The sequence below is a fragment of the Antedon bifida genome, chromosome 10 (genome assembly GCF_963402885.1).
Source record: "Antedon bifida chromosome 10, ecAntBifi1.1, whole genome shotgun sequence".
Taxonomy (NCBI): Eukaryota; Metazoa; Echinodermata; class Crinoidea; order Comatulida; family Antedonidae; genus Antedon; species Antedon bifida.
The window spans coordinates 19,742,394-19,769,487 of record NC_136235.1 but is presented as its reverse complement, the minus strand read 5'-3'; the positions used below and the strand labels follow the sequence as shown (position 1 = coordinate 19,769,487).

Sequence of the window (27,094 nt, the reverse complement as noted above, 5' to 3'; positions counted from 1 at the left end):
ACATGATGATCTCATATCACTACCATATTTGGGAATATCATTACCACTTTTTTTTTTATCAAACTAGTTTGATAATGTAGACAGAGCTTTAGCATAAGATTGAATGACCAATGTCTTTGTTTATACACATTGCAGGTGATATGATGGGAAAGACTCTCAACAACCTAGACAACCTTCTTCAAATGCCAACTGGTTGTGGTGAACAAAATATGCTTGGCTTTGTCCCTAATATCTACGTGCTGCAGTACCTCACCAAGACCGATCAAGTTGATCCAAACATTGAACAAAAAGCTTTAGGCTACATGAAAATCGGCTATCAACGCGAGCTGAATTACAGACGAAATGACAACTCATACAGTGCATTCGGTAATAGTGACGCCCAAGGAAGCACTTGGCTGACTGCGTTTGTTGTGAAGTCGTTTGCACAGGCCAGCAAATATATCTTTATCGATGAGAATGATTTGCACGTCAGTATTGAATGGTTAAAACGTATGCAGATGGAATCTGGCTGTTTTAGGTCTGTTGGTAAAGTTTTACATTCCAGCATGCAGGTTGGTATTTTTTTTCTTTTAAAGCTCTGTCTCCACTATCAAACTTTATTTGACAAAAAAATGTGATGTGCCCATATATGGACATTATGATGTCATATCAATACCATATGTGGGCATATCACTACTATATTTGGATTTGAGAGTAAATAAAAAGCATCTTAACTAATGACAATAATCAAGATGACACATTTTTGTTATTCAGATTTTTTATTTTCCAGCCCATGTTCTTTAACATTACATAGTTATTTTCCAAAATAGATAATTTGATTTAAATAATTGTCTTTTATATTTTGGATAGGGTGGTGTTGATAATGCTCAGACATTGACTGCATACATAATGATTGCAATGATGGAATCAGGAATTCCTAAAGAGGTATGTATTAACATTTTATCAATATTCATTTGTTTCCATTTTATTGCTTAAAGGTAATTTTCATTTAAGTTAGGCTATTGCATTGTAAATGTTTCTTATTTTCAACCACCAACAAAATTTAAATAGGTAAATATATGTTTACCAATCCGTAGATAAACCGAACCTTTAATATTTGTGTGCCATGTTGGACACTGTTATCCCCAGTTGTCAATAAAGAATAATAAATAAAAATAATAAACTCTTCCACTCAACAAAAATTGTGCGGTTGATTTCGTTGGTGGTATGTACACTTTATGTTGCTGACTGGACCCAGTTTAATTATCTCTTACATTTCCTTCCAGGACACTATCATACAGAATGCTATTGGATGTGTAAGTTCTGATATTGAAAATCTGCAAGATCCGTACAATGTGGCATTGATGGCGTATGCCCTCACACTAGCGGACGCACCCAAGAAAGACACTATCATTCAACTACTAAATTCATTGGCTATTGATGAAGGTACTGTAGGTTCGTTCTTAAGCTCTGTCTACACTATCAAACTAGTTTGACAAAAAAAGTGTGATGTGCCCAAACGGTAATGATATGCTTAAGTATGGTAGTGATATGACATCGTCATGTCCATATATTAGCACATCACATAAAGTTTGATAGTGTAGTCAGAGATTATAATCAGCATTTGATTGTAAACCAGTACTTGGAATTGGAGCTAAATAACAAAGTGTATTCATTGTTAAATAAACCACAATTCCAAATCTCTTTTATCCATATTTAGGTGGTGTGAAACACTGGGAGGCTATTGCTGAGGAGGATACATCAAACTACTACTACATTTCAGGGGATCAGGTAGCCAAGTCACGTGACGTGGAAGCAACGGCTTACGGTCTTCTAGCTCTACTATCGTCCACTGATGTCCGAAATGACCAAATTACTCTAGGCCTGCCAGTTGTCCAGTGGATTACCCAGCAGACAAACCCACAAGGAGGATACATCTCTACACAGGTACATAAATAGGCTTTCACAAAACAAGATCTTCTCTTACAGAAACTCATTTAACATTATGTTGTGTTCTCACTAAAACTGTAGAATTTGCTAGTTCACATGTCATTTTGCTGTTAAACTAACAACTAACATTGCAACACACTATATAGCATCATAAAAAAAAAAAAATAAATAAAAAAAAAATGTGAAAAAAAACAAAAAAAAATAATAAATTAAAAAAATTAAAAAAAAACAAAAAAATATATAGTTCTATTTAAATAAATCCGTCCACTAAGGAATATATAGGTTAGCCAGCCCATTGTATTTTGGGCTAATGTACTGATTATTTTTTTCAATTCAGGTTGGAAATTATTATCAAATTATTATTTTCGATTCATTAATTCATCACACAATAGGAAATTGCCTTGTTTGCATTTAAAAATGAAAAAAATATGATACAAATACAGTTGAAATGTCAAAAAATATGAAATACTTCAATACTGTAGGAGTATGATTGTGCAGTGTCTTGATATTAATTGTTTTGCACGCACTAATTATTATGCATATTTTGAATACAACATTTAAATATTTGTTAATAACTTAATAATCAATGAATACCCTTTATCTAGGACACTGTAATGGCCCTACAAGCCATTGCCTCGTTTGCTGGTGTCAGTTACAGTAGATTTTCTGATCTCTACCTGGATGTTCAAGTACAAGGTGTTCGACAACCAACAAGGTTCCTTGTCACCTCTGATAATCGTCTTGTCGTCCAAAAGTTAGACTTTCCACTGTTGAATCCAGACACTGCAATATCTCTCTCCGCTGGAGGAGTTGGTAGTACTTTAGTTCAGGTTAGTGGATGTATTGAGTAAAGAATCCACTGTTTTGGCATCTGTAAGACTTACTTGGACGGCGCTATCATTTACAGAGAGGGATCGCTAACATGTATTACCCTGCCCCTATTGTACATATGAAATTAACAAAGCTAAAGCTCTGTCTACACTATCAAACTAGTTTGACAAAAAAAGTGTGATGTGCCCAAATATGGTAGTGATACAGTATGCCTAAATATAGTATATGACATCATCATGTCCATATATGGGCACATCACATTTTCTTGCCATATAAGGTTTGATAGTGTAGACAGAGCATAAGGATACATGCAAATGGCACATAGCACAGCTTTGAACCCCATACCTCTCGCATACTAGTCTGATTCCCATTATGCCATATCATTCTCTACTTTTAGATGGTTGTGAAATACAATGTACCAACTGCATTTGTGCGTCCATCTTTTGACGTCTCGGTAGATGTTGACCAAGAAGAAGAGCAAGAAGTCCATAGAGGATGTGGTACACAGGTCATGGATATCTGCACAACGTATGTTTACACACTAATATCACGGTTCCATGATGTTTCTGATGGCCAATACAGGGTCACTGCCTATAAACTCCTTTCGCATTGCGTAGCAAAACTTTGGAGTTTACACATACTGGGGCGTCATCAGCATTTTGTATGGTGTGCGCCCCATAGTCTCTGGAGTTTGTTATGTGATGTGAAAGGGCTTAGAAAGTATGGTCCTGTAATTGTAGTAGCAATGGTAGTCGTGTATTTCATGTCGAATTATGTAAAAATGAAAAGTGATATCATGACAAAATCCAAATGTAGAGCTCCTGGAGCAGTTTTCCCACAAGCATTTCATTAGCACCACCCACCATTCTTGTCTATGATTTTATCTATTCCCAGATTACCACATCCCTTTCACATTTGTAAAACAAAATCATGTAATGTAAGCTCTGTCTACTAGTTTGACAAAAAATGTGTGACGTGTCCAAGTTTGGTAGTGATATACCCACATGATAGTGATATTGCATCATCAAGTCCATTTATTGGCACATCACATTTTTTTGTCACATAAAGTTTGATAGTGTAGACAGAGCTCTATTCAATGCCTTATCAATTATTTTCTTCCAACAATGTTCATTATTCTAGGTACAATGGCACAGCCTCAGTTACCAATATGGCTGTTGTAGAAATCCACATGCCTTCTGGGTACTATCCAGATAAAACATCTCTAAAATCTCTGGTCAAGTACAATCCATATGGCATTAAGCGATATGATATTGATGGCAAAGTTGTCTCTATCTATTTTGACCAGGTAAATAGTGTGCAGTTGTTCATTGATATATTATGTCAACAGATAATGCTTTGTCCTCTCTCCATGATGGTTGTCACATAATGCTTTGTATTTCTTTCTTTATTGTATTTATAAGTTTCATATGGACAGTTTGTCTGAAATAAAGTTGAATTGAATTATATTCAAACCTGTATTTCGTAGGATATATATACTTGATAAACTTTACCAAGTTGTTTTGTTGTTGTAAGAGATGATGTTAGTAGTGCAATATTGATTTTTTATGATAATACTGATTTCTGATACATTGAAGATCTTGATACTATAGAGGTGTTATGTATATAGACTGACTGACTGAATGTAAAATGTAAAAATAGTATATAATATGTATTTCTCTTTCTTTAGTTTCCTAAAGATATTGAAGTTTGTTTTAAGCTTACAATTGAGCAACATGAACTAGTGGAGGACCTCAAACCAGGAAATGTTTTTGTTTATGATTACTATGATACAGGTTTACACTTACATTATTTTATACTTACATTAAACAATACAAATTGCAAAAATAAATTAATAAAATTGAACAAACAAATATTTGACCCATGATTTAAATATATTTTTGTGTTTTAATGACAGTACAACAAGGTCGTGAATTCTTTGAAATTGATTGTGATGAGGAGATTATAGAAACTAAAGTATTGGATTTAGAAATTGGAAAATTTATAAAATTTCCTGTTGAACAACCAGTAGAAGAGATACCTTTTGGACAAATACCCATTGATGGTGAGTCATCAAAATTGAAAACGAGTTTCTTGAAGGAAACTTAATGTGACAAAAAAAATGGGATGTGCCCATATATGGACATGATGATGTCATATCACTACCATATTTGGGCATATCACTACCAGATTTGGGCACATCAAACTTATTCTGTACTTACTGTGGGTAATATGCATTTTCTTATAAACAGTTTACCTTTCTCTGTGCCTAGACTTGCAGTTGTTGCACTGCTGATAAAAAAAGTGTAGGCATACCACAAAATAAATGTTTTATTTATGTATTAAAACTATTTTACTTTGTTTATTTTGTAATATAGCATTCCTAAACCAATGTCCAGATGGCAAGAAATTTGCAGATGGTGTTAAGAAATGTGTCGGTATGTAAACTAAAGTTTTAATTATTTATTTCGTAAATTTACGCAACATTGATAACACCACATAGACTTTGAGCGTGCCAAGTCTTTAAGCTCTGTCTACACTATCAAACTAGTTTGACAAAAATAGTGTGATGTGCACAAATATGGTAGTGATATGCCCAATATGGTAGTGATATGACATCATCATGTCCATATATGGGCATGTCACATTTGTTTGTCACATAAATTTTGATAGCGTAGACACAGAGCTTTAGGAATGTCTTTTATGTTAGACATAATATGATTTTCTCTTCCTGTGCAGCTAATAAGTTAATCCTATGTTTTTATTTTTTAGATATTAATGAATGTGAACAACCTGATATTTGTCCTAAGAAAAAAGTCTGCATCAATACAAATGGCAGCTACAAATGTAAAAAAGGTATATACATTATATACTTGACACTTATAATACAAAGTAAAACCAGGGAAGAGTAATTTAACTCTTCCCTGGTAAAACAATATGTTTTTATATTTATATCTATATTTTCATCCTGTAATTAGTGTATACACGGTTGAATGAAAAACAAAATTTAAAATTAAAACTAATTTATAATGAAATTTAACTGCACTAGCTATGTTTAAACTTGTTATAGATTCTATTTATTGCTTTTTGCAATACACAATAAGAAATGTTTATATATTTGTTCCTAGCTTGTCAGCCTGGTTTCAAAAGAGAAGGAAAACGTTGTGTTGGTGAGTAAACACTTAATAACTGTGCCGTGAACGAAGGTACAATGGTTGTAGATTTGGTACAGGGTAATCATGACAACTAACCCACCATCAGAAATGTTTCTTTTTCATAAATGTGTATATATATAGTTACATCCACCAAGGTAGTCTATCGTGTGTGTATGTCTGTTTCTCAACAAGTTATTGTCAGATCTTTACCAAATTGAAACCACAGATAGATATATCTATTTTGGAGGCGATCTGGTAATGAGCAGTCTTAACATAACATTAGGTTCATACTAAAAAGAAAAGAATAAAAAATAATAATAAAATGTTTAGAAAAATAATAAAGGTGATGAAAAAAAAAAAGATCCTAAGTAGGAATTGAACCAGGGATTTCAACTGTGTAAGGCTGATCATAACTGATGCAGGTGGTTGCTGGTTGAAATTTGAATGTTTTTATACCCGAATAAATAAACAAATAAATACTGATATTAGTCTTAAGCTCTGTCTACACTATCAAACTAGTTTGACATAAAAAGTGTGATGTGCCAAAATATGGTAGTAATATGACATCATCATGTCCATATATGGGCACATAACATTTTTTTGTCACATAAAGTTTGATAGTGTAGACAGAGCTTTAGATGTGTTTAACAAAATGTTTGTTTTAGATATCAATGAATGTGAGGTAAACCCAAACACGTGTCCAGAAGGGTTCATTTGTAAGAACATCAAAGGAGACAGGCTGTGTGAACAGGCACCAGGTATGTCCAATAGTAACTGTAGTATTATTATTATTCAGGTATGACCAGATGTTTCACTATCTTATATCATTTATATACTTTATCAACAACTTAATATCGCACTCTAGAAGTAGATCCTTTCTTTTATATAGAAGCTTTTGATTTGTGATGAGTGATTGACCCAACTTGTTTTGAGGTTGTCATAAATCAAAAGCTCCCTGTTCACAGATAGTGCTTTTTTTATTCAGCATTTTTCAAGAGATGATACTTACTTTTTAAATGTAGATGTAGAATGTTTTTTTAGGATAAAAATTTGTTCTATTTTTACCTCTTAACAATATACTGTAACCTCATGAAATTATTTGAACCATTGCACTCATACACATTTAGTGTATTGTTTGTATATTATTAACTAGATAATTTCCTTACAGAGATTTGTAATTTGGACCAAGAAACAGGGCATTGCCGTGCAAGAAAACTTCGCTATTATTGGAACAAAAACACCAAACATTGTGAACAGTTTACTTATGGAGGTTGTGACGGAAATGAAAACAACTTCAAAACCATTGAAGAATGTGAAGATAAATGCAGACCAGAGCCACCAGGTCTATATACATATTATACACTTGATGAAGGGCTAGTGTCGCCCGAAAGCTATTCTAATATATCTGGCTGTTTTACTTTATCGTTTTTATTTAGCTTTTTGCTTTTTTTTTTTTGTATCTCCATTGAGATCCAGCCACTGATACGCACAGCATTGTCATTTTTTCAGTGCTTATTTTATTTTGTATCTCCATTTGAGATCCAGCCACTGATACCCACAGCATTGTCATTTTTTCAGTGCTTATTTTATTTTGTATCTCCATTGTCATTTTTTTTCAGTAATTTGCCATTGGATTTATAATATTAACAATCTACATTATAAGAAACATAATACAAATTAGAAAATTGCCATGCATTGAAAGAATACATGAGTTCCAACAAGCATGTTTACTTTTACTTGTTTCTTAAACAGCTTTACTAAACGCAGCCGCCTTAAGACCTATGATGATCGAGCTTTTGCAGTTGCAGCTCCTAAACTGTGGAACAATCTCCTGATCCTATTAAAAATGCATCCTCTATCATAGTTTTCAAAACACTCTTAAAAACCCATCTTTTTTCTTTGTAATTTCTTTCTGTTTTTTCTCTCTCAGCGTTTTGGGACAATCTTTTGATTGTATAAGCCCTATATAAATCGAACAACATTACATTAAACGCTAAAGTAACAACTTAAATAGGATGGGTGGTTGGCCAATGCTTTACTTAAACTTATCTTTCTCACAATTTGTAGCCAATTGCCTGTTAGAAGTAGAAACTGGTTTGTGTCTAGCCGCATTCAACATGTTCTATTACGATTCAGCCACAAAGCAATGCAAAAGCTTTACATATGGTGGATGTGGAGGTAACGGCAATAGATTTGACACATACAAGGATTGCCAGGATTCTTGTTTTGCAAGGAAAAAAGGTAAAACAAATCTTAATTGAACTTTTGAGAAATAAAATCGTATATTAAAATAACATTTGTATGTTAAATACCAAAAGAATGTGTTCTTTAAAAATACCTACATATATAACTGCATTCCGTTTACCAGTAATTTAAGGTACATAGACTGACAAGTACATAACTCACACTTTTAAACTTTCAGACGATACAGAAAAGCCCGGAACTTGTCCGGTTAGTGAAGTGGGCATTTGTGTCGAGCACTGCTCAGTGGATTCAGATTGTGAAGGGGTTGCAAAGTGTTGTAGCAATGGATGTGGACATCTTTGTACAAATCCAGGTACTAACACATCTCTTAAGCTCTGTCTACACTATCAAACTTTATGGACAAAAAAATTTGATGTGCCCATATATGGACATGATGATGTCATATCACTACCATATTTTTGTATATCACTACCATATTTTGGCACATCACTATACAATAATACAATAATAAGTACTTATGTTGTTTATTCATAATTATACTTTTATATTGATTAGTAACCGTTACTTGTGAAGATGGATTTGAAAGTGTTGCTGGAGTTTGTGTTGGTAAGTTTTAGTATTGTGTCTTTTAATTTACATATTGAATTTGTTTTACTCAAAAGAAAAATTTCCCATATAAAACATGTTATACTATTCATTAAAAACTGACTATGTAATGTAATTAAAACTAAAAAATAAATTGTATATTGTTTTTGATTTTGTTTCATATTTGTATTTTAATATTTTTTTATAGACATTAATGAATGTGAAACCGTTGATCAAGCCTGCCCTCAAGATACTGGCTGTATTAACAATGAAGGAAGTTATACTTGTATTGGAGGCAATCCATTTGTAGGACCTATAATACCAAAATTACCAGCAACCATTGAACCTGTGGGACCTGTCCTAATAAAAGAAGGTTTGTCATAATTTATGATTCATTTTAGGATTATAATTTATAGATCTACTATTATTAGCTAATGATTTGTCATGCAGTTACTTTTTTGTTGTTTTTGTTTAGCGGTTGGTATTTGACAAGTTCTTTTACTTCTTTTTCCGGTCCCTGAAACAGTTCTTATTTAATGTTACCATTTTAAGTTATTGTAATTATGTATGTTGTTTTTATTTCATGAACTGTTTCTAAATAAATGTTGTTTTTGAAATAAATAATGAAATCAACATGCAAACAATTTCTTTTATGTTTTGACAACAAAGATATACAATATCACAAATAAATTATTTGAACAAAATTTAAAATTAAATTAAATTTATAGGAAGTTGTCCAGTGGTTTCAGCAGACACAGTTGGTATTTGTGTTGAAATGTGCAGTGGTGATGAAGATTGTGATGGTGTTCAGATATGCTGCAGTAATGGCTGTGGTCACTCATGTATGCAACCAGGTTAGTGTCAATTTAATAACATAATAAGTGATCTTCTGGTTAACATTCACAAATTAATTATCATAAGTGCATACTATTGCATGCCATGTGACCCACAACCGTCCAATCAAATAACAGGAATTTATAAATAATTATTATTTATTATATATTATTTATTATATAATATACTTTAGAGCATTGGTATCTATGTTTATATAAAATATAGGTGGGCCTAATAAAAACATATATAGTTTCTAATAATTAAACTGCATAAATTAAATGTTATTTATTCATCTTCTGTTTATTTTCAATGTAGAACCAGTTTGTCCACCGTTGTGTTTAATGTACTGTGAGTTTGGAAATGTTTTAGATGAAAATAACTGCCCCATTTGTGAGTGTAAACCAGACCCAAGTCCTATAATTACAGGTAATATATCTATAGTATTTATGTTTGTAGTAGAAGTAGTAAAGTTTGGGTGCGGTGGTTGACGGAAAACAAATCAGTTTTTTAGACCTTACTTTTGCACTCAAAGTTATTCTACATACTGCAACCTGATACATGTTCTACATACTGCTAATCGTGTCAACAGGAAGGACTTCAGTGTGCATAGAGGTACACTCACTTTTGAATTCTGTCTTTTTTAATTTAATTTATAGGAAGTTGTCCAGTGGTTTCAACAGACACAGTTGGTATTTGTGCTGAAATGTGCAGTGGAGATGAAGATTGTTTTGGTGTTCAGAAATGCTGCAGTAATGGCTGTGGTCACTCATGTATGCAACCAGGTTAGTGTTGATTTAATAACATAAATTGAGTTTTAAAAATGTATTATCACGGTAATAAAATTATTTGTAAAATTAATTAAACATCTTCTGTTTATTTTCAATGTAGAACCAGTTTGCCCCCCAGTGTGTGAAATCTTCTGTGAGTTTGGAAATGTTTTAGATGAAAATAACTGTCCCACTTGTGACTGTAAACCAGACCCAAGTCCTGTAATTACAGGTAATATATCTATAGTATTTATGCTTGAATTATTTCTGAATAAATAAATTTAATGGTACATTTTATATTGCTATGGTTTTTTTTTACAGATTCTTGTCCAACAGGATTTGAGAATGTAGACGGAGAATGTGTTGGTAAATATATTTAAGACTATTTTTTAAAACTTGTTAAATTTGTACTGTTTCATGGATTTTACTACAAATGTATTTAGATAAACATGGGCCTGGGAACCATTCCAAAGAGATTTTGTGTAGAATTTGTTTGATATTCATTACTTTATTTTATCATTAATATTTTGCTGTATATTTTTAACATTTAAAAGAATGTTTCCAACACTTTATTAATTAATTTTGTGATATTGATTGATAGATATTGATGAATGTCAAACATTTGATCAAGCCTGCCCTCAAGATGGTGGCTGTATTAACACTGAAGGAAGTTTTGAGTGTGTCGGAGGCAATCCATTTGTTAACCCAATCGAACCTATAAAACCAATTGTACCTGTCATTTTAAAAGAAGGTCAGTGGTAGTGCTTGAGTGTTTTACAATAGATTTTACACTTTCAGTAACGACCATCTCAAAGCACAGTGAACTACATATCACATCAACTTCAATCTCCCCTAAAGGTCCCATTGTGTTCTGATGGCACCAAATCCTCTGAATAAAATGTGTGTTTAAATTTTATGTATAGGAAGTTGTCCAGTGGTTTCAGCAGACACAGTTGGTATTTGTGTTGAAATGTGCAGTGGAGATGAAGATTGTGATGGTGTTAAGAAATGCTGCAGTAATGGCTGTGGTCACTCATGTATGCAACCAGGTTAGTGTCAATTTAATAACATAGTAAGTGATCTTCTGGACACAATACATAATTCATCATCAATAACAAATTTGTAAAAAATGTACCTTTCCCAAATTAGTAATGTTCATTGATATTGTATTGTAAATTTTCCCAAATAGATAAAGGCCTTTGGTATCTTTATGTTTGTACCATACCAAGCTTCAACATGGCTAAAGCTCTGTCTACACGGCTAAAGCTCTGTCTACACAGCTAAAGCTCTGTCTACACGGCTAAAGCTCTGTCTACACAGCTAAAGCTCTGTCTACACGGCTAAAGCTCTGTCTACACGGCTAAAGCTCTGTCTACACGGCTAAAGCTCTGTCTACACGGCTAAAGCTCTGTCTACACGGCTAAAGCTCTGTTTACTAAACTAGTTTGACAAAAAAAGTGTGATGTGCCCAAATATGGTAGTGATATGACGCCATCATGTCCATATATGGGCACATCACATTTTTTGTCACATAAAGTTTGATAGTGTAAAGAGAGCTAGGTTATGTTTTGTACATAATCAGGTTATTTAACATTAATTATCACATAACAGAAATGTGTAGCTTTAATTGTGTATTAAGAAGTTTGCAAATGTAATAGTTTAGTTTGTTTAAGAATTTTTATTTCTTAAATTTGTTTCTCAAATTATTTTTTTACAGGTAATAAACTTTGCCATATTTTTTAATCAATAAACTGCATAAATTAAATGTTATTTTATCATCTTCTGTTTATTTTTTTTTTAGAAAAAGTTTGCCCACCATTGTGTTTACTGTACTGTGAGTTTGGAAATGTTTTAGATGAAAATAACTGCCCCATTTGTGAGTGTAAACCAGACCCAAGTCCTGTAATTACAGGTAATATATCTATAGTATTTATGTTAGTAATTATTAGTGGGGAAAGTTTGGGTGCGGTGGTTGAGTTTTTCAGACCATATTTTTGCACTCAAAGTTATTCTACATACTGCAACCTGATACATGTTCTACATACTGCTAATCGTGTCAACAGGAAGGACTTCAGTGTGCATAGAGGTACACTCACTTTTGAATTCTGTCTTTTTTAATTTAATTTATAGGAAGTTGTCCAGTGGTTTCAACAGACACAGTTGGTATTTGTGCTGAAATGTGCAGTGGAGATGAAGATTGTTTTGGTGTTCAGAAATGCTGCAGTAATGGCTGTGGTCACTCATGTATGCAACCAGGTTAGTGTTGATTTAATAACATAAATTGAGTTTTAAAAATGTATTATCACGGTAATAAAATTATTTGTAAAATTAATTAAACATCTTCTGTTTATTTTCAATGTAGAACCAGTTTGCCCCCCAGTGTGTGAAATCTTCTGTGAGTTTGGAAATGTTTTAGATGAAAATAACTGTCCCACTTGTGACTGTAAACCAGACCCAAGTCCTGTAATTACAGGTAATATATCTATAGTATTTATGCTTGAATTATTTCTGAATAAATAAATTTAATGGTACATTTTATATTGCTATGGTTTTTTTTTACAGATTCTTGTCCAACAGGATTTGAGAATGTAGACGGAGAATGTGTTGGTAAATATATTTAAGACTATTTTTTAAAACTTGTTAAATTTGTACTGTTTCATGGATTTTACTACAAATGTATTTAGATAAACATGGGCCTGGGAACCATTCCAAAGAGATTTTGTGTAGAATTTGTTTGATATTCATTACTTTATTTTATCATTAATATTTTGCTGTATATTTTTAACATTTAAAAGAATGTTTCCAACACTTTATTAATTAATTTTGTGATATTGATTGATAGATATTGATGAATGTCAAACATTTGATCAAGCCTGCCCTCAAGATGGTGGCTGTATTAACACTGAAGGAAGTTTTGAGTGTGTCGGAGGCAATCCATTTGTTAACCCAATCGAACCTATAAAACCAATTGTACCTGTCATTTTAAAAGAAGGTCAGTGGTAGTGCTTGAGTGTTTTACAATAGATTTTACACTTTCAGTAACGACCATCTCAAAGCACAGTGAACTACATATCACATCAACTTCAATCTCCCCTAAAGGTCCCATTGTGTTCTGATGGCACCAAATCCTCTGAATAAAATGTGTGTTTAAATTTTATGTATAGGAAGTTGTCCAGTGGTTTCAGCAGACACAGTTGGTATTTGTGTTGAAATGTGCAGTGGAGATGAAGATTGTGATGGTGTTAAGAAATGCTGCAGTAATGGCTGTGGTCACTCATGTATGCAACCAGGTTAGTGTCAATTTAATAACATAGTAAGTGATCTTCTGGACACAATACATAATTCATCATCAATAACAAATTTGTAAAAAATGTACCTTTCCCAAATTAGTAATGTTCATTGATATTGTATTGTAAATTTTCCCAAATAGATAAAGGCCTTTGGTATCTTTATGTTTGTACAATACCAAGCTTCAACATGGCTAAAGCTCTGTCTACACGGCTAAAGCTCTGTCTACACGGCTAAAGCTCTGTCTACACGGCTAAAGCTCTGTCTACACGGCTAAAGCTCTGTCTACACGGCTAAAGCTCTGTCTACACGGCTAAAGCTCTGTCTACACGGCTAAAGCTCTGTCTACACGGCTAAAGCTCTGTCTACACGGCTAAAGCTCTGTCTACACGGCTAAAGCTCTGTCTACACGGCTAAAGCTCTGTCTACACGGCTAAAGCTCTGTCTACACGGCTAAAGCTCTGTTTACTAAACTAGTTTGACAAAAAAAGTGTGATGTGCCCAAATATGGTAGTGATATGACGCCATCATGTCCATATATGGGCACATCACATTTTTTGTCACATAAAGTTTGATAGTGTAAAGAGAGCTAGGTTATGTTTTGTACATAATCAGGTTATTTAACATTAATTATCACATAACAGAAATGTGTAACTTTAATTGTGTATTAAGAAGTTTGCAAATGTAATAGTTTAGTTTGTTTAAGAATTTTTATTTCTTAAATTTGTTTCTCAAATTATTTTTTTACAGGTAATAAACTTTGCCATATTTTTTAATCAATAAACTGCATAAATTAAATGTTATTTTATCATCTTCTGTTTATTTGTTTTTTAGAAAAAGTTTGCCCACCATTGTGTTTACTATACTGTGAGTTTGGAAATGTTTTAGATGAAAATAACTGCCCCATTTGTGAGTGTAAACCAGACCCAAGTCCTGTAATTACAGGTAATATATCTATAGTATTTATGTTAGTAATTATTAGTGGGGAAAGTTTGGGTGCGGTGGTTGAGTTTTTTAGACCATATTTTTGCACTCAAAGTTATTCTACATACTGCAACCTGATACATGTTCTACATACTGCTAATCGTGTCAACAGGAAGGACTTTCTGTGTGCATAGAGGTAGACTCACTTTTGAATTCTGTCTTTTTTAACTTTTATAGGAAGTTGTCCAGTGGTTTCAGCAGACACAGTTGGTATTTGTGCTGAAATGTGCAGTGGAGATGAAGATTGTTTTGGTGTTCAGAAATGCTGCAGTAATGGCTGTGGTCACTCATGTATGCAACCAGGTTAGTGTTGATTTAATAACATAAATTGAGTTTTAAAAATGTATTATCATGGTAATAAAATTATTTGTAAAATTACTGAATCATCTTCTGTTTATTTTCAATGTAGAACCAGTTTGTCCACCGTTGTGTTTAATGTACTGTGAGTTTGGAAATGTTTTAGATGAAAATAACTGCCCCACTTGTGAATGTAAACCAGACCCAAGTCCTGTAATTACAGGTAATATATCTATAGTGTTTATGCTTATATGTAATTATTTCTGAATAAATAAATTTAATGGTACATTTTATATTTCTGGTGTTTTTTTTTTTACAGATTCTTGTCCAACAGGATTTGAGAATGTAGACGGAGAATGTGTTGGTAAATATATTTAAAACTATTTTTTAAAACTTGTTAAATTTGTATTTTGTACTGTTTGATGGATTTTACTACAAATGTATTTAGATAAACATGGGCCTGGTAACCATTCCAAAGAGATTTTGTGTAGAGTTTGTTTGATATCCATTACTTTATTTTATCATTAATATTTTGCTGTATATTTTTAACATTTAAAAGAATGTTTCCAACACTTGGTATTTTGTGATATTGATTGATAGATATTGATGAATGTCAAACATTTGATCAAGTCTGCCCTCAAGATGGTGGCTGTATTAACACTGAAGGAAGTTTTGAGTGTGTCGGAGGCAATCCATTTGTTGACCCAATCGAACCTATAAAACCAATTCTACCTGTCATTTTAAAAGAAGGTCAGTGGTAGTGTTTGAGTGTTTTACAATAGATTTTACACTTTCAGTAACGACCATCTCAAAGCACAGTGAACTACATATCACTTCAACTTCAATCTCCCCTAAAGGTCCCATTGTGTTCAGATGGCACCAAATCCTCTGAATAAAATGTCTGTTTAAATTTTATGTATAGGAAGTTGTCCAGTGGTTTCAGCAGACACAGTTGGTATTTGTGTTGAAATGTGCAGTGGAGATGAAGATTGTGATGGTGTTAAGAAATGCTGCAGTAATGGCTGTGGTCACTCATGTATGCAACCAGGTTAGTGTCAATTTAATAACATAAATTGAGTTTTAAAAATGTATTATGATGGTAATAAAATTATTTGTAAAATTAATTAATCTTCTTCTGTTTATTTTCAATGTAGAACCAGTTTGCCCCCCAGTGTGTGAAATCTTCTGTGAGTTTGGAAATGTTTTAGATGAAAATAACTGTCCCACTTGTGACTGTAAACCAGACCCAAGTCCTGTAATTACAGGTAATATATCTATAGTATTTATGTTAGTAATTATTAGTGGGGAAAGTTTGGGTGCGGTGGTTGAGTTTTTTAGACCATATTTTTGCACTCAAAGTTATTCTACATACTGCAACCTGATACATGTTCTACATACTGCTAATCGTGTCAACAGGAAGGACTTTCTGTGTGCATAGAGGTAGACTCACTTTTGAATTCTGTCTTTTTTAACTTTTATAGGAAGTTGTCCAGTGGTTTCAGCAGACACAGTTGGTATTTGTGCTGAAATGTGCAGTGGAGATGAAGATTGTTTTGGTGTTCAGAAATGCTGCAGTAATGGCTGTGGTCACTCATGTATGCAACCAGGTTAGTGTTGATTTAATAACATAAATTGAGTTTTAAAAATGTATTATCATGGTAATAAAATTATTTGTAAAATTACTGAATCATCTTCTGTTTATTTTCAATGTAGAACCAGTTTGTCCACCGTTGTGTTTAATGTACTGTGAGTTTGGAAATGTTTTAGATGAAAATAACTGTCCCACTTGTGACTGTAAACCAGACCCAAGTCCTGTAATTACAGGTAAAGTTTTTTAGACCTTTTTACAGCAGCCACTCTAGATACAGAAGACTTAAGTATAGGTAAAAGGTACACTCACTTCTGTGAGTGCTGTTTAAGTGTGATATGTTAATTAGTCAATAAACATACTCTTTAAGGACATGAGTGAAACATGGATTGCAAATAACATATTTGATTTACAGTTACTAAATATCATAAAAAAATCATTTTAATGCTATATTTTATATTTCTGTTTTTTTTTATAGATTCTTGTCCAACAGGATTTGAGAATGTAGATGGAGAATGTGTTGGTAAATATTGTTTAATACATTATTTTTTAAAATGTGTCTTTTTGTTTTTATTTTCTCACAGTACAGTTTGATTTTATAAAATATGACCTGGCTAGTTATTGTAATTTGCCATATATTTTAAAAATTTTAAAGAATATATTTTGTGATATTGATTGATAGATATTGATGAATGTCAAACATTTGATCAAGCCTGCCCTCAAGATGGTGGCTGTATTAACACTGAAGGAAGTTTTGAGTGTGTCGGAGGCAATCCATTTGTTGACCCAATCGAACCTATAAAACCAATTGTACCTGTCATTTTAAAAGAAGGTCAGTGCTAGGTTATTTTAAAAATTATAAGGTAATGATTGGTGAACACATACGATAGGCTTAATTGTTTTTATACCGCAATATCATATTTGACCTTTAACACTATTAAACTAGTTTTACAAAACGTGCCCAAATATAGTAGTGATATGCTTAAATATGGTAGTGATATGACATCATCATGTCCATATATGGGCACATCACATCAAGTTTGATAGTGTAGACAGAGCTTAAGTCATCACAGAGTAAAAAAAACAAGAGTTGCTACCACAATTTTGATTCTTGACTGCATCACTAAACACAACCTCCTAACAAAATGTCTTTTTTAACTTGGTTTTTTTTAGGAAGTTGTCCAGTGGTTTCAGCAGACACAGTTGGTATTTGTACCGAAATGTGTAGTGGAGATGAAGATTGTGATGGTGTTAAGAAATGCTGCAGTAATGGCTGTGGTCATGCTTGTGTACAACCAGTAATTTCAAAACCAGGTGATAATAATATTGTAGTTATGTTGGAGATGAAATGATCGGTTGACTTATTTTAATTAAACAATTTAGACAGTGAGAGATTGCCATAATTGGACTTTAGAAATTCTAGAGGTTGACATTACAATGATTGCAAATGATTCTAAATTTGTAGGAGGTTGTCCAGTGGTTTCAATAGAAACAGTTGGCATTTGTGCCGAAATGTGCAGTGGAGATGAAGATTGTGATGGTGTTAAGAAATGCTGCAGTAATGGCTGTGGCCATGCTTGTGTACAACCAGGTTAGTCATTTTAATTAGTTAGTGTCAATTTAAGATATTCAGTAACCTTTCCCATTTACAAATGTTGAAAATGAGACATTATGAATGCATGGTAAAATAATAGTGCGCTATAAAAATTTATAGATAATAAACCATGCCGACGTTATAACAAAATTTGTGTTTGTGGTCCACAAAATGCATAATTACTATTTACATTTAAATTAATTTTATATTTATATGTTATTTTGTATCTATTTTTAATGTAGTACAAGTTTGTCCAGGACTTTGCAGGATGTCCTGTCCTTTTGGAAATGTTTTGGATGAAAATAATTGTCCAATTTGTGAATGTAAACCAAACCCAAATAGGCCTACTGTTGGTGAGTTTTTTTTTTTAAAGAAAAATGATTTAATTAGTATTTTAAACTCCATGGTAAAATTTATATTTGTGTTTTTGTTTGATATCCATAACTATATACTAAAATGATATACAATAATAACGATAAAAGGCATTATAAGGAAACTAATATAATAAGCTAATAATACTATTTTTTCATTGGGTTTAAATGTTACTGTTTATAAAAATTAATATTAAAACTTAATTGTTTTCATAATATATTCCCGATATTCCGGACAACTCCAAGTCCACTCAGCTGTAAATAAGTACCTGGTTGAAAATACTAGGGAGGATAAGGCGGCGTGGAAAGGAACTGGCCACCCTACCACAAATGCTGAGGCTTAGTACAATAAGTTAACAGCTCATTTCCCTATATTCAGAATGAACACAGGACTCATCTTTACCCCTTTTTTTTAATATAGTGTTAACTCACTGTCAAGAAAGACGCAGACAAGCAAAGATAGATAAGAAAGCACGGGGAGGAAGACCACTTCTTGGATCGTTTAATCCTAGATGTGATGAAAATGGTGAATATCGTAAAGCTCAATGCCGCAGTGATGGTTTTTGTTTCTGTGTTAATGATGTTGGTGAAATAATGAAAGACACAGTACAAAGCCAGAGAGGTGTAATGCCAGTTTGTGATGGACCTGTTAATGGTGAGTTTGCTTTGGATGCAGATCAGTGGCATTTGTTTCAGATCAGTGGCATTTCAAAAGTGGAAACAGCCAAGTGAAAATAGCCAAGTGAAAATAGCCAAGTGAAAATAGCCAAGTGAAAACGGCTAAATGAAAACGACTAAATGAAAACGGCCAAGTGAAAACGGCCAAGTGAAAACGGCCAAGTGAAAACGGCCAAGTGAAAACGGCCAAGTGAAAACGGCCAAGTGAAAACGGCCAAGTGAAAACGGCCAAGTGAAAACGGCCAAGTGAAAACGGCCAAGTGAAAGTGAACATGCCAGTTGGATAGCTTGGCATTACATGTTTAATCTTCTGTCCACCAGTGTGGTTAATCTTCTTTTAAATAAAGTAACTTGTCAATTTCTGATGCCAACCAGATCCTAGTAATGTATTTGTAAACACATGCTAAAGATTCTACATTTTTTTTATCAATAGAACTAACTCACTGTCAACAAAAACGAAAAGAATATCTGGATGCTGGTTTAATTGGAGGTTTAGAACCACAGTGTGAAGATGATGGTTCCTATGTTGTCAGTCGATGTCATGGTGGAACAGGATTCTGTTTCTGTGTTGATGAAATTGGTGAAATTATTGAAGGAACTACAATGGATGTCAGAGGCGTTGAGGCTGACTGTTCACAGTATGTAAATGTTGAGGAAATAGGTAAATATTGTTAAAGCATTTTACTTTATAAGTAATTGACAATTGCTATAGTTACTGTACACAAAAACAGCGAGGAAAAATTTAATTAAATTTTTATTTTCACTGAATTTTTATCAATAGAACTAACTCACTGTCAACAAAAACGCAAAGAATACCTGGATGCTGGTTTAATTGGAGGGTTAGAGCCACAGTGTGAAGATGATGGTTCCTATGTTGTCAGTCGATGTCATGGTGGAACAGGATTCTGTTTCTGTGTTGATGAAATCGGTGAAATTATTGAAGGAACTACAATGGATGTCAGAGGCGTTGAGGCCGACTGTTCACAGTATATGCAAATTAACGAAACAGGTAATATTCTTTTTTGGTTGGTAAAAAATCAGTAACAATGTACTTATCATATCAATGGATGCTATTAAGTCATAGAAACTACTATAGATTATCACTGTATGATTCTGAGTTTTAAAATATTTTTTTAGAGTGTCCACCTTTGTGTTTAATGTACTGTGAGTTTGGAAATGTTTTAGATGAAAACAACTGCCCCATTTGTGAATGTAAACCAGACCCAAGTATCATTGGTGAGTTTTTAAACAATAGTGACAATAATTTGATTTAAGTTAAATATTAATTGTTTTTCCAATTTATTTTTTGTTTGAATTTCCAAACATTTTTACTGTTTTTTTATTTTTCAGTACAAGAGTGTCCACCAGTGTGTGCAATCTTTTGTGAGTTTGGAAATGTTTTAGATGAAAATAACTGCCCCACGTGTGAATGTAAACCAGACCCAAGTGTCGTTGGTGAGTTTTTAAATTTTGTTTTACAATAATTTGATTTAAGTTAAATATTAATTCTTTAAATATTTATTTTTTTGTGTGAATTTTCAAAGATATTTACTGGTTTTTTTATTTTTCAGTACAAGAGTGTCCACCACTTTGTAAGATGTTCTGTCCTTTTGGAAATGTTTTAGATAAAAATAACTGTCCAATTTGTGAATGTAAACCAGACCCAAGTGTCGTTGGTGAGTTTTTAAATTTTGTTTTACAATAGTTTGATTTAAGTTAAATATTAATTCTTTTAATATTTATTTTTTTGTGTGAATTTTCAAAGATATTTACTGGTTTTTTTATTTTTCAGTACAAGAGTGTCCACCACTTTGTAAGATGTTCTGTCCTTTTGGAAATGTTTTAGATAAAAATAACTGTCCAATTTGTGAATGTAAACCAGACCCAAGTGTCGTTGGTGAGTTTTTAAATTTTGTTTTACAATAGTTTGATTTAAGTTAAATATTAATTCTTTTAATATTTATTTTTTTGTGTGAATTTTCAAAGATATTTACTGGTTTTTTTATTTTTCAGTACAAGAGTGTCCACCACTTTGTAAGATGTTCTGTCCTTTTGGAAATGTTTTAGATAAAAATAACTGTCCAATTTGTGAATGTAAACCAGACCCAAGTGTCGTTGGTGAGTTTTTAAATTTTGTTTTACAATAGTTTGATTTAAGTTAAATATTAATTCTTTTAATATTTATTTTTTTGTGTGAATTTTCAAAGATATTTACTGTTTTTTTTATTTTTCAGTACAAGAGTGTCCACCACTTTGTAAGATGTTCTGTCCTTTTGGAAACGTTTTAGATAAAAATAACTGTCCAATTTGTCAATGTAAACCTGATCCAAACATCATTGGTTAGTTTTTGAGCATATTATTTACAATCCCATTATATATATTATAGTTAATAATGTTCCTCTATTTGAATGTAAAAACCTGTTTATCCACCTTTTTTTTTAGTTTGGTTTTACTGTGAATTTAGAGTGCGAAAAAGGTGTCTCCAGATTTTCTAATATTTGACAATAACTTAATAATTATTTTATTTTATTTATAGAAATTGCCTGTGGCAGTGGTTACACATATCTTCAGGAAGATAACTTGTGTGAAGGTATGTATTCTAAAGCTCTGTCTACACTATCAAACTAGAATGACAAAAAAAAGTGTGATGTTACCGAGTAGTTAATCTCACACTTCTCATCTTTAACGTGTGTAACTTGATTTTTCTATAGATATAAATGAATGTGAATCTAGTGCTGCTTGTAACGTGTCAACTTCTCGTTGTGTCAATCAACCTGGTACCTTTGAATGTGAATGTCTTGAAGGCTACACAAAAGATAACAACAATCAATGTGTTGGTAAGTACATTGTATAGAGTACTGCATTTTCAATATAGTGAAGTTTACTGTATGTATGGATTGCCTATATCTCTGTTTGACTTGTGTCCGATTAGTTTACTGTATGTATGGATTGCCTATATCTCTGTTTGACTTGTGTCCGATTAGTTTACTGTATGTATGGATTGCCTATATCTCTGTTTGACTTGTGTCCGATTCAGCCTGCAGACACCACATATTATAGTGGTTAATTCACCTGATGTTAAACAAGTTTGTACGCTGCAGTAAAAATAGGGTGCCATAAATGACTACATTGTTGTTGTTGCTATATTACAGGGTTTTTTTTCAAAAAATGGCAAAATTTCGACCTTTCTATTTTTTATATAATTGCAGGTTACTATGTCATAAATGTCAAGCTATTGTTGTTTGTGACAAACATGTTCTGTAGATATTTTATTAAATATAATCATTAGTTGAAAGTATAGTATATTGTCAACTATAAAAATGAAACAAACAATTGAAAACAATTTTTGTTTAGTTTGTGTTGACTGTTCAAATAGGGTTTAATTGTTTTATTATTATCTGGTGTTTGGTTATGTTTGAAGCTAATCATACTGTTTATCTTTATCTTGTCTACACTATCAAACTTTATGTGACAAAAAATGTGATGTGCCCATATATGGACATGATATCATATTTAAACATATCTGTACCATATTTGGACACATCACACTTTTTTTGTCAATCTAGTTTGATAGTGTAGACAGAGCTTTACATTACTGTTTTTTAATCTTATTACTTGACATTGTGTAGATGTGAATGAATGCTTGCAAGCTGAACCTTGTGGAATAGTGCCTTTCTATGATTGTGTTAACACTCCAGGTTCATACCAATGTGTTTGTGCTCAAGGATTTACTACAGATGCCAATGGCAACTGTGAAGGTAAACTTTCAATTGTTATAATTATTGTTACAATAAAATTATTTTCAAGGAGTACATGCAAGCAAGAAACAAAGAAATGACTGAACTCAATGGTTTAAAAACACTTAAAGCAACATACAACATGTATAGTGCAACATACTATGTGTATAGTGCACATACAACATGTATAGTGCACATACAACATGTATAGTGCACATACAACATGTATAGTGCACATACAACATGTATAGTGCACATACAACATGTATAGTGCACATACAACATGTATAGTGGAACATACAACATGTAGAGTGCACATACAACTAGTATAGTGCAGCATGAAACATGTATAGTGTAACATGAAACATGTATAGTGTAACATGTAACATGTATAGTGCACGTGCAACTAGTATAGTGCACATACAACATGTATAGTGTAACATGAAACATGTATAGTGTAACATGAAACATGTATAGTGTAACATGAAACATGTACAGTGCAACATACTACATGTATAGTGCACATACAACTAGTATATAGTGCAACATGAAACATGTATAGTGCAGCATGAAACATGTATAGTAGAATATACAACATGTATAGTGCAACATACAACATGTATAGTGTAACATGAAACATGTATAGTGTAACATGAAACATGTATAGTGGAACATACAACATGTATAGTGCAACATACAACATGTATAATTGTTAAGGTACTCGGGTATAATAATAATTTATTTGTTTTCTTTCAGATATTGATGAATGTTTGAGACCACAGTGTGGCATCAATTTTGCTCTTAAATGTGTAAACACCATTGGATCATTCAGCTGTGAATGTGATACTGATGGTGGATTCAGAACTGGTGTAGATGGTGAATGTGAAGGTATGCAAATGTCCAGTGGCCTAACACACAGAGCAAAGGCCCCTGGTTTAGCACTCCCAAGGGGCCCTCCAACGCTGGATAGTTGCATTGGACTGCTCATGCTCTGGGGCCCCTTGAGCTCTGGGCCCCTGGGTTTAGCCAGTGAGCGCTCACAATCAAAAGATTAATTTATCAACAATGGGGATAAAAATGTAACCTATGGTAATTAAATTTGTGACTTTCAGATGTAGATGAATGTTCTGATCCAACTTCTTGTAATGAAAACAGTGTTTGTGTCAATGTATATGGTGGATATACATGTGACTGTCTTGAAGGATTTGTAGAGAACTTTGAGGATAATTGTGTTGGTAAGATAAGACAATAACATACTATAGACGCATGTAGACATACAGTAGTATAACATACAATAGATCTCTAAAGCTCTGTCTACACTATCAAACTAGTTTGACAAAAAAAAGGTGTGTTTGTCACATAAAGTTTGATAGTGTAGACAGAGCTTTATAGACATAATACTATTTCTCCCTTCTGTACTATGTTTGCTTTAAAGAAACATGGCTAGTAAACCATAAACCTTAAAGCTCTGTCCACACTCAAAACTTTATGTGACAACAAAATGTGATATGCCCATATATGGACATGATGATGTCATATCACTACCATATTTAAGCATATCACTACCATATTTGGGCACATCACACTTTTTTTGTCATACTAGTTTGATAGTGTAGACATTAATGTCCATTAGTTCCAAGATGCAATGAAAAAAAAAAGGGATATAATAATATAATGGTAGATTTCTTATTCAAATATATTTTGTAGATTTTAAGGAAAATAAAAACTTGGTTTTTCCTTAATTCAGAAAATGTAGTAAAAGAGGGCGAGTGTCCAAGTACAGCTGGACTTCTTGGTATCTGTACTAATATGTGTAAGCTTGATAGTGACTGTACAGGAGAGACTAAGTGTTGTAGCAATGGCTGCGGACAAGTGTGTTTGCCACCTGTTGTCGCAGTGCCTGTTGTCGCAGGTTAGTGTATAAGGAAATAATAATAGAATAAATGGCAGAACATTTTTTAGAAAGAATCACAGTGTTCAATATTAGCTATGTAAATATGATGCTTAAATTCTTTGAAAATAATATTAATGTCCATTAAGATATAAACCAATAATAAACTTGTGTCAAGACACTTTCATTTAGCTAACCAGCAACACTGATCTGGTTAGCTACGATATGATACGATCATACGATATTATTTATTGTCATTTTCTATAGCAAGGTACACATGAAATTTGGTTGGTTGATTTACATTTGAAATAAATACAATAACAAGAAGTAAGTTTGTTAGATCATGGAGCTATAAAATTATAGCTCCATGGTTAGATCTCTGTAATTTCTTTGTTATTGTATTTATTTCAAATGTAAGAGATCTAACAAACTTACTATTAAATAATGAATAGCTATAATAGACTGAACTGGTTAGCTAGACTGAACTGGTTAGCTAGACTGAACTGGTTAGCTGGACTGAACTGGGTAGCTAGACCATGGAGCTATAAATTAGCTCCATGGCTAGACCATGGAGGTATAAAAATATTTATACCTCCATGGCTAGACTGAACTGGTTAGCTAGACTGAACTGGTTAGCTAGACTGAACTGGTTAGCTGGACTACTGTAAACTGTCTTGGCATAAATGTATTATTGATTGATCTCTTATTGAACATTACCTATTATTTACAAAGTGGTAAGCATCATATTCTTTACATTTCAAACCAATATACACCCAATATATGCTAACTTTAGATATCCACAAACATTTCACTATTGTATATCAATTTTTAACTTTTATTTGAACATATGTTGTATTTCTTTAATTAAAGCTGAAGACTGTCCAGTGTGCGTTACAGACATTCTGCCTGATGACTTTGATGAGAGAGTGTGCAATTCAGATTTCCGTGAGTTTTCATTCCTAATATTTTTTTCTTGTTCATTGTTGAGATAATATATTGCCAATAGCTGTCACATGATAAATATTCTGCAAGATTCTCTAACCATAACCCATAGCCATACTATCGGAAAGGGTTCGAATATCACTCAAGTCTTCTTGGATAAAGACTAGAAACAGTATAGTAGGTCTAGTGTACACAAAATGCTTGTAAACCTAGTACATCTTTCGAGTCGAGTAAGTGGTTACTCCGGAGTACTGTCGTGGACGTCTGAATTAACAGCACCACTTATTTATTATTATACTATTATATTATTCACATCTTAGATCCACTCAATGGATATGGCTATTTTTGTTGTTTAATAAATATATGTAAAAATATTATATTTGATGTTTACAGTATGGAGTGCAAAGCTGAAAAAAGATGGTTCAACGTTCCGAGTGTTGCGTAACCAGAGCATGGAAAATCCAGCTAAAGTTCCCGAAGGAATGAGCGAGATCTTGAAGTTCACTGCACAATCTTCAAGCTGTCTTCAACAATGCGATCTCATAGTTTCTTGTAAGTTTATATTTTTAAAAAGTGTGATGTGCCCAAATATGGTGATGATATTCCCAAATATGGTAGTGATATGACATCATCATGTACATATATGGGCACATTTTATTGTCACATACAGTTTGATAGTGTAGACAAGGCTTAAGTTTATATAATTAGGGTGGTGACATGGTAACTTCGTGCTTGACTGAACTTATATCTTATAATGTTAATTACTCATTTTTCCTATTTTAATTTCAGTTGAAACTTATGACAAGCTGCTAATAGTTACAGACTCAAGTTTGATAGCCAATGATAGAATCGAACTGGACGGGCAAACGATGATAACCGAATTTAACGGAGACAACCGAAAACAGTTAATGAACGCTCTTAAATCATGTAACAAAATGTAACCATTGATATAGAGAAGTCTTATTAGAATGTACTAACAATTAGATGAACTTTGACATTATGATTTGATACAATGTTAGATATTTTTATACCATTATACCAAAGCTAAACATTGGCTTAGTACCTCATCATGTTATTTCAGTAATTGGTTCATTTTGGTAGCATTGTTGTACCGTATACGCATTCCACAAAAGCATTGTTTTAGATAATTTAGATGTATTGATGTTTGTAATTTAGTAGTTAAGGCATTTGGTGCTTTTATACATAGTACTTTTCACACTAAAATTACACATCTTTTGATAATGAAATAAATATAAAAACGCATTTACATTACAAAACACCTATTTTTAGCTGGAACTATTTTATCATTTTAATCAATTTTAAAACTTTTATAGATTTTTATTTTCATTGTAGTTTTTAATTTCATTGTATTAATTGTTTTTTTATATTTTAAACAATTGTCAATAAATCTTTTGAAATTA

General features: G+C 32.6%; 1 protein-coding gene across 1 annotated transcript in view; it reads left to right on the top strand.

Moving 5' to 3' along the window:
- Positions 1–27,094, top strand: part of LOC144854285 (uncharacterized) — a 27,405-nt gene extending 311 nt beyond the window's left edge. The window contains exons 2-64 of the mRNA XM_078712210.1: positions 136–551; positions 850–924; positions 1,266–1,425; positions 1,700–1,926; positions 2,535–2,759; positions 3,158–3,288; positions 3,901–4,066; positions 4,448–4,553; positions 4,676–4,822; positions 5,136–5,195; positions 5,530–5,613; positions 5,886–5,927; positions 6,578–6,670; positions 7,081–7,254; positions 7,980–8,153; positions 8,335–8,469; positions 8,673–8,723; positions 8,911–9,075; positions 9,431–9,556; positions 9,852–9,962; positions 10,193–10,318; positions 10,425–10,535; positions 10,625–10,669; positions 10,905–11,054; positions 11,227–11,352; positions 12,105–12,215; positions 12,434–12,559; positions 12,666–12,776; positions 12,866–12,910; positions 13,146–13,295; positions 13,468–13,593; positions 14,426–14,536; positions 14,753–14,878; positions 14,985–15,095; positions 15,192–15,236; positions 15,473–15,622; positions 15,795–15,920; positions 16,027–16,137; positions 16,354–16,479; positions 16,586–16,696; positions 16,939–16,983; positions 17,143–17,292; positions 17,634–17,774; positions 17,926–18,051; positions 18,297–18,407; positions 18,847–19,080; positions 19,537–19,764; positions 19,885–20,112; positions 20,241–20,339; positions 20,454–20,558; positions 20,675–20,779; positions 20,896–21,000; positions 21,117–21,221; positions 21,338–21,442; positions 21,640–21,693; positions 21,815–21,940; positions 22,733–22,861; positions 23,597–23,728; positions 23,953–24,075; positions 24,588–24,752; positions 25,602–25,676; positions 26,067–26,225; positions 26,463–27,094. Of these exons, the coding sequence (XP_078568336.1) occupies positions 141–551; positions 850–924; positions 1,266–1,425; positions 1,700–1,926; positions 2,535–2,759; positions 3,158–3,288; positions 3,901–4,066; positions 4,448–4,553; positions 4,676–4,822; positions 5,136–5,195; positions 5,530–5,613; positions 5,886–5,927; positions 6,578–6,670; positions 7,081–7,254; positions 7,980–8,153; positions 8,335–8,469; positions 8,673–8,723; positions 8,911–9,075; positions 9,431–9,556; positions 9,852–9,962; positions 10,193–10,318; positions 10,425–10,535; positions 10,625–10,669; positions 10,905–11,054; positions 11,227–11,352; positions 12,105–12,215; positions 12,434–12,559; positions 12,666–12,776; positions 12,866–12,910; positions 13,146–13,295; positions 13,468–13,593; positions 14,426–14,536; positions 14,753–14,878; positions 14,985–15,095; positions 15,192–15,236; positions 15,473–15,622; positions 15,795–15,920; positions 16,027–16,137; positions 16,354–16,479; positions 16,586–16,696; positions 16,939–16,983; positions 17,143–17,292; positions 17,634–17,774; positions 17,926–18,051; positions 18,297–18,407; positions 18,847–19,080; positions 19,537–19,764; positions 19,885–20,112; positions 20,241–20,339; positions 20,454–20,558; positions 20,675–20,779; positions 20,896–21,000; positions 21,117–21,221; positions 21,338–21,442; positions 21,640–21,693; positions 21,815–21,940; positions 22,733–22,861; positions 23,597–23,728; positions 23,953–24,075; positions 24,588–24,752; positions 25,602–25,676; positions 26,067–26,225; positions 26,463–26,614 (8,109 nt within the window). The 5' untranslated portion in view covers positions 136–140 and the 3' untranslated portion in view covers positions 26,615–27,094. The remainder of the gene's footprint in view (positions 1–135; positions 552–849; positions 925–1,265; positions 1,426–1,699; positions 1,927–2,534; positions 2,760–3,157; positions 3,289–3,900; positions 4,067–4,447; positions 4,554–4,675; positions 4,823–5,135; positions 5,196–5,529; positions 5,614–5,885; positions 5,928–6,577; positions 6,671–7,080; positions 7,255–7,979; positions 8,154–8,334; positions 8,470–8,672; positions 8,724–8,910; positions 9,076–9,430; positions 9,557–9,851; positions 9,963–10,192; positions 10,319–10,424; positions 10,536–10,624; positions 10,670–10,904; positions 11,055–11,226; positions 11,353–12,104; positions 12,216–12,433; positions 12,560–12,665; positions 12,777–12,865; positions 12,911–13,145; positions 13,296–13,467; positions 13,594–14,425; positions 14,537–14,752; positions 14,879–14,984; positions 15,096–15,191; positions 15,237–15,472; positions 15,623–15,794; positions 15,921–16,026; positions 16,138–16,353; positions 16,480–16,585; positions 16,697–16,938; positions 16,984–17,142; positions 17,293–17,633; positions 17,775–17,925; positions 18,052–18,296; positions 18,408–18,846; positions 19,081–19,536; positions 19,765–19,884; positions 20,113–20,240; positions 20,340–20,453; positions 20,559–20,674; positions 20,780–20,895; positions 21,001–21,116; positions 21,222–21,337; positions 21,443–21,639; positions 21,694–21,814; positions 21,941–22,732; positions 22,862–23,596; positions 23,729–23,952; positions 24,076–24,587; positions 24,753–25,601; positions 25,677–26,066; positions 26,226–26,462) is intronic.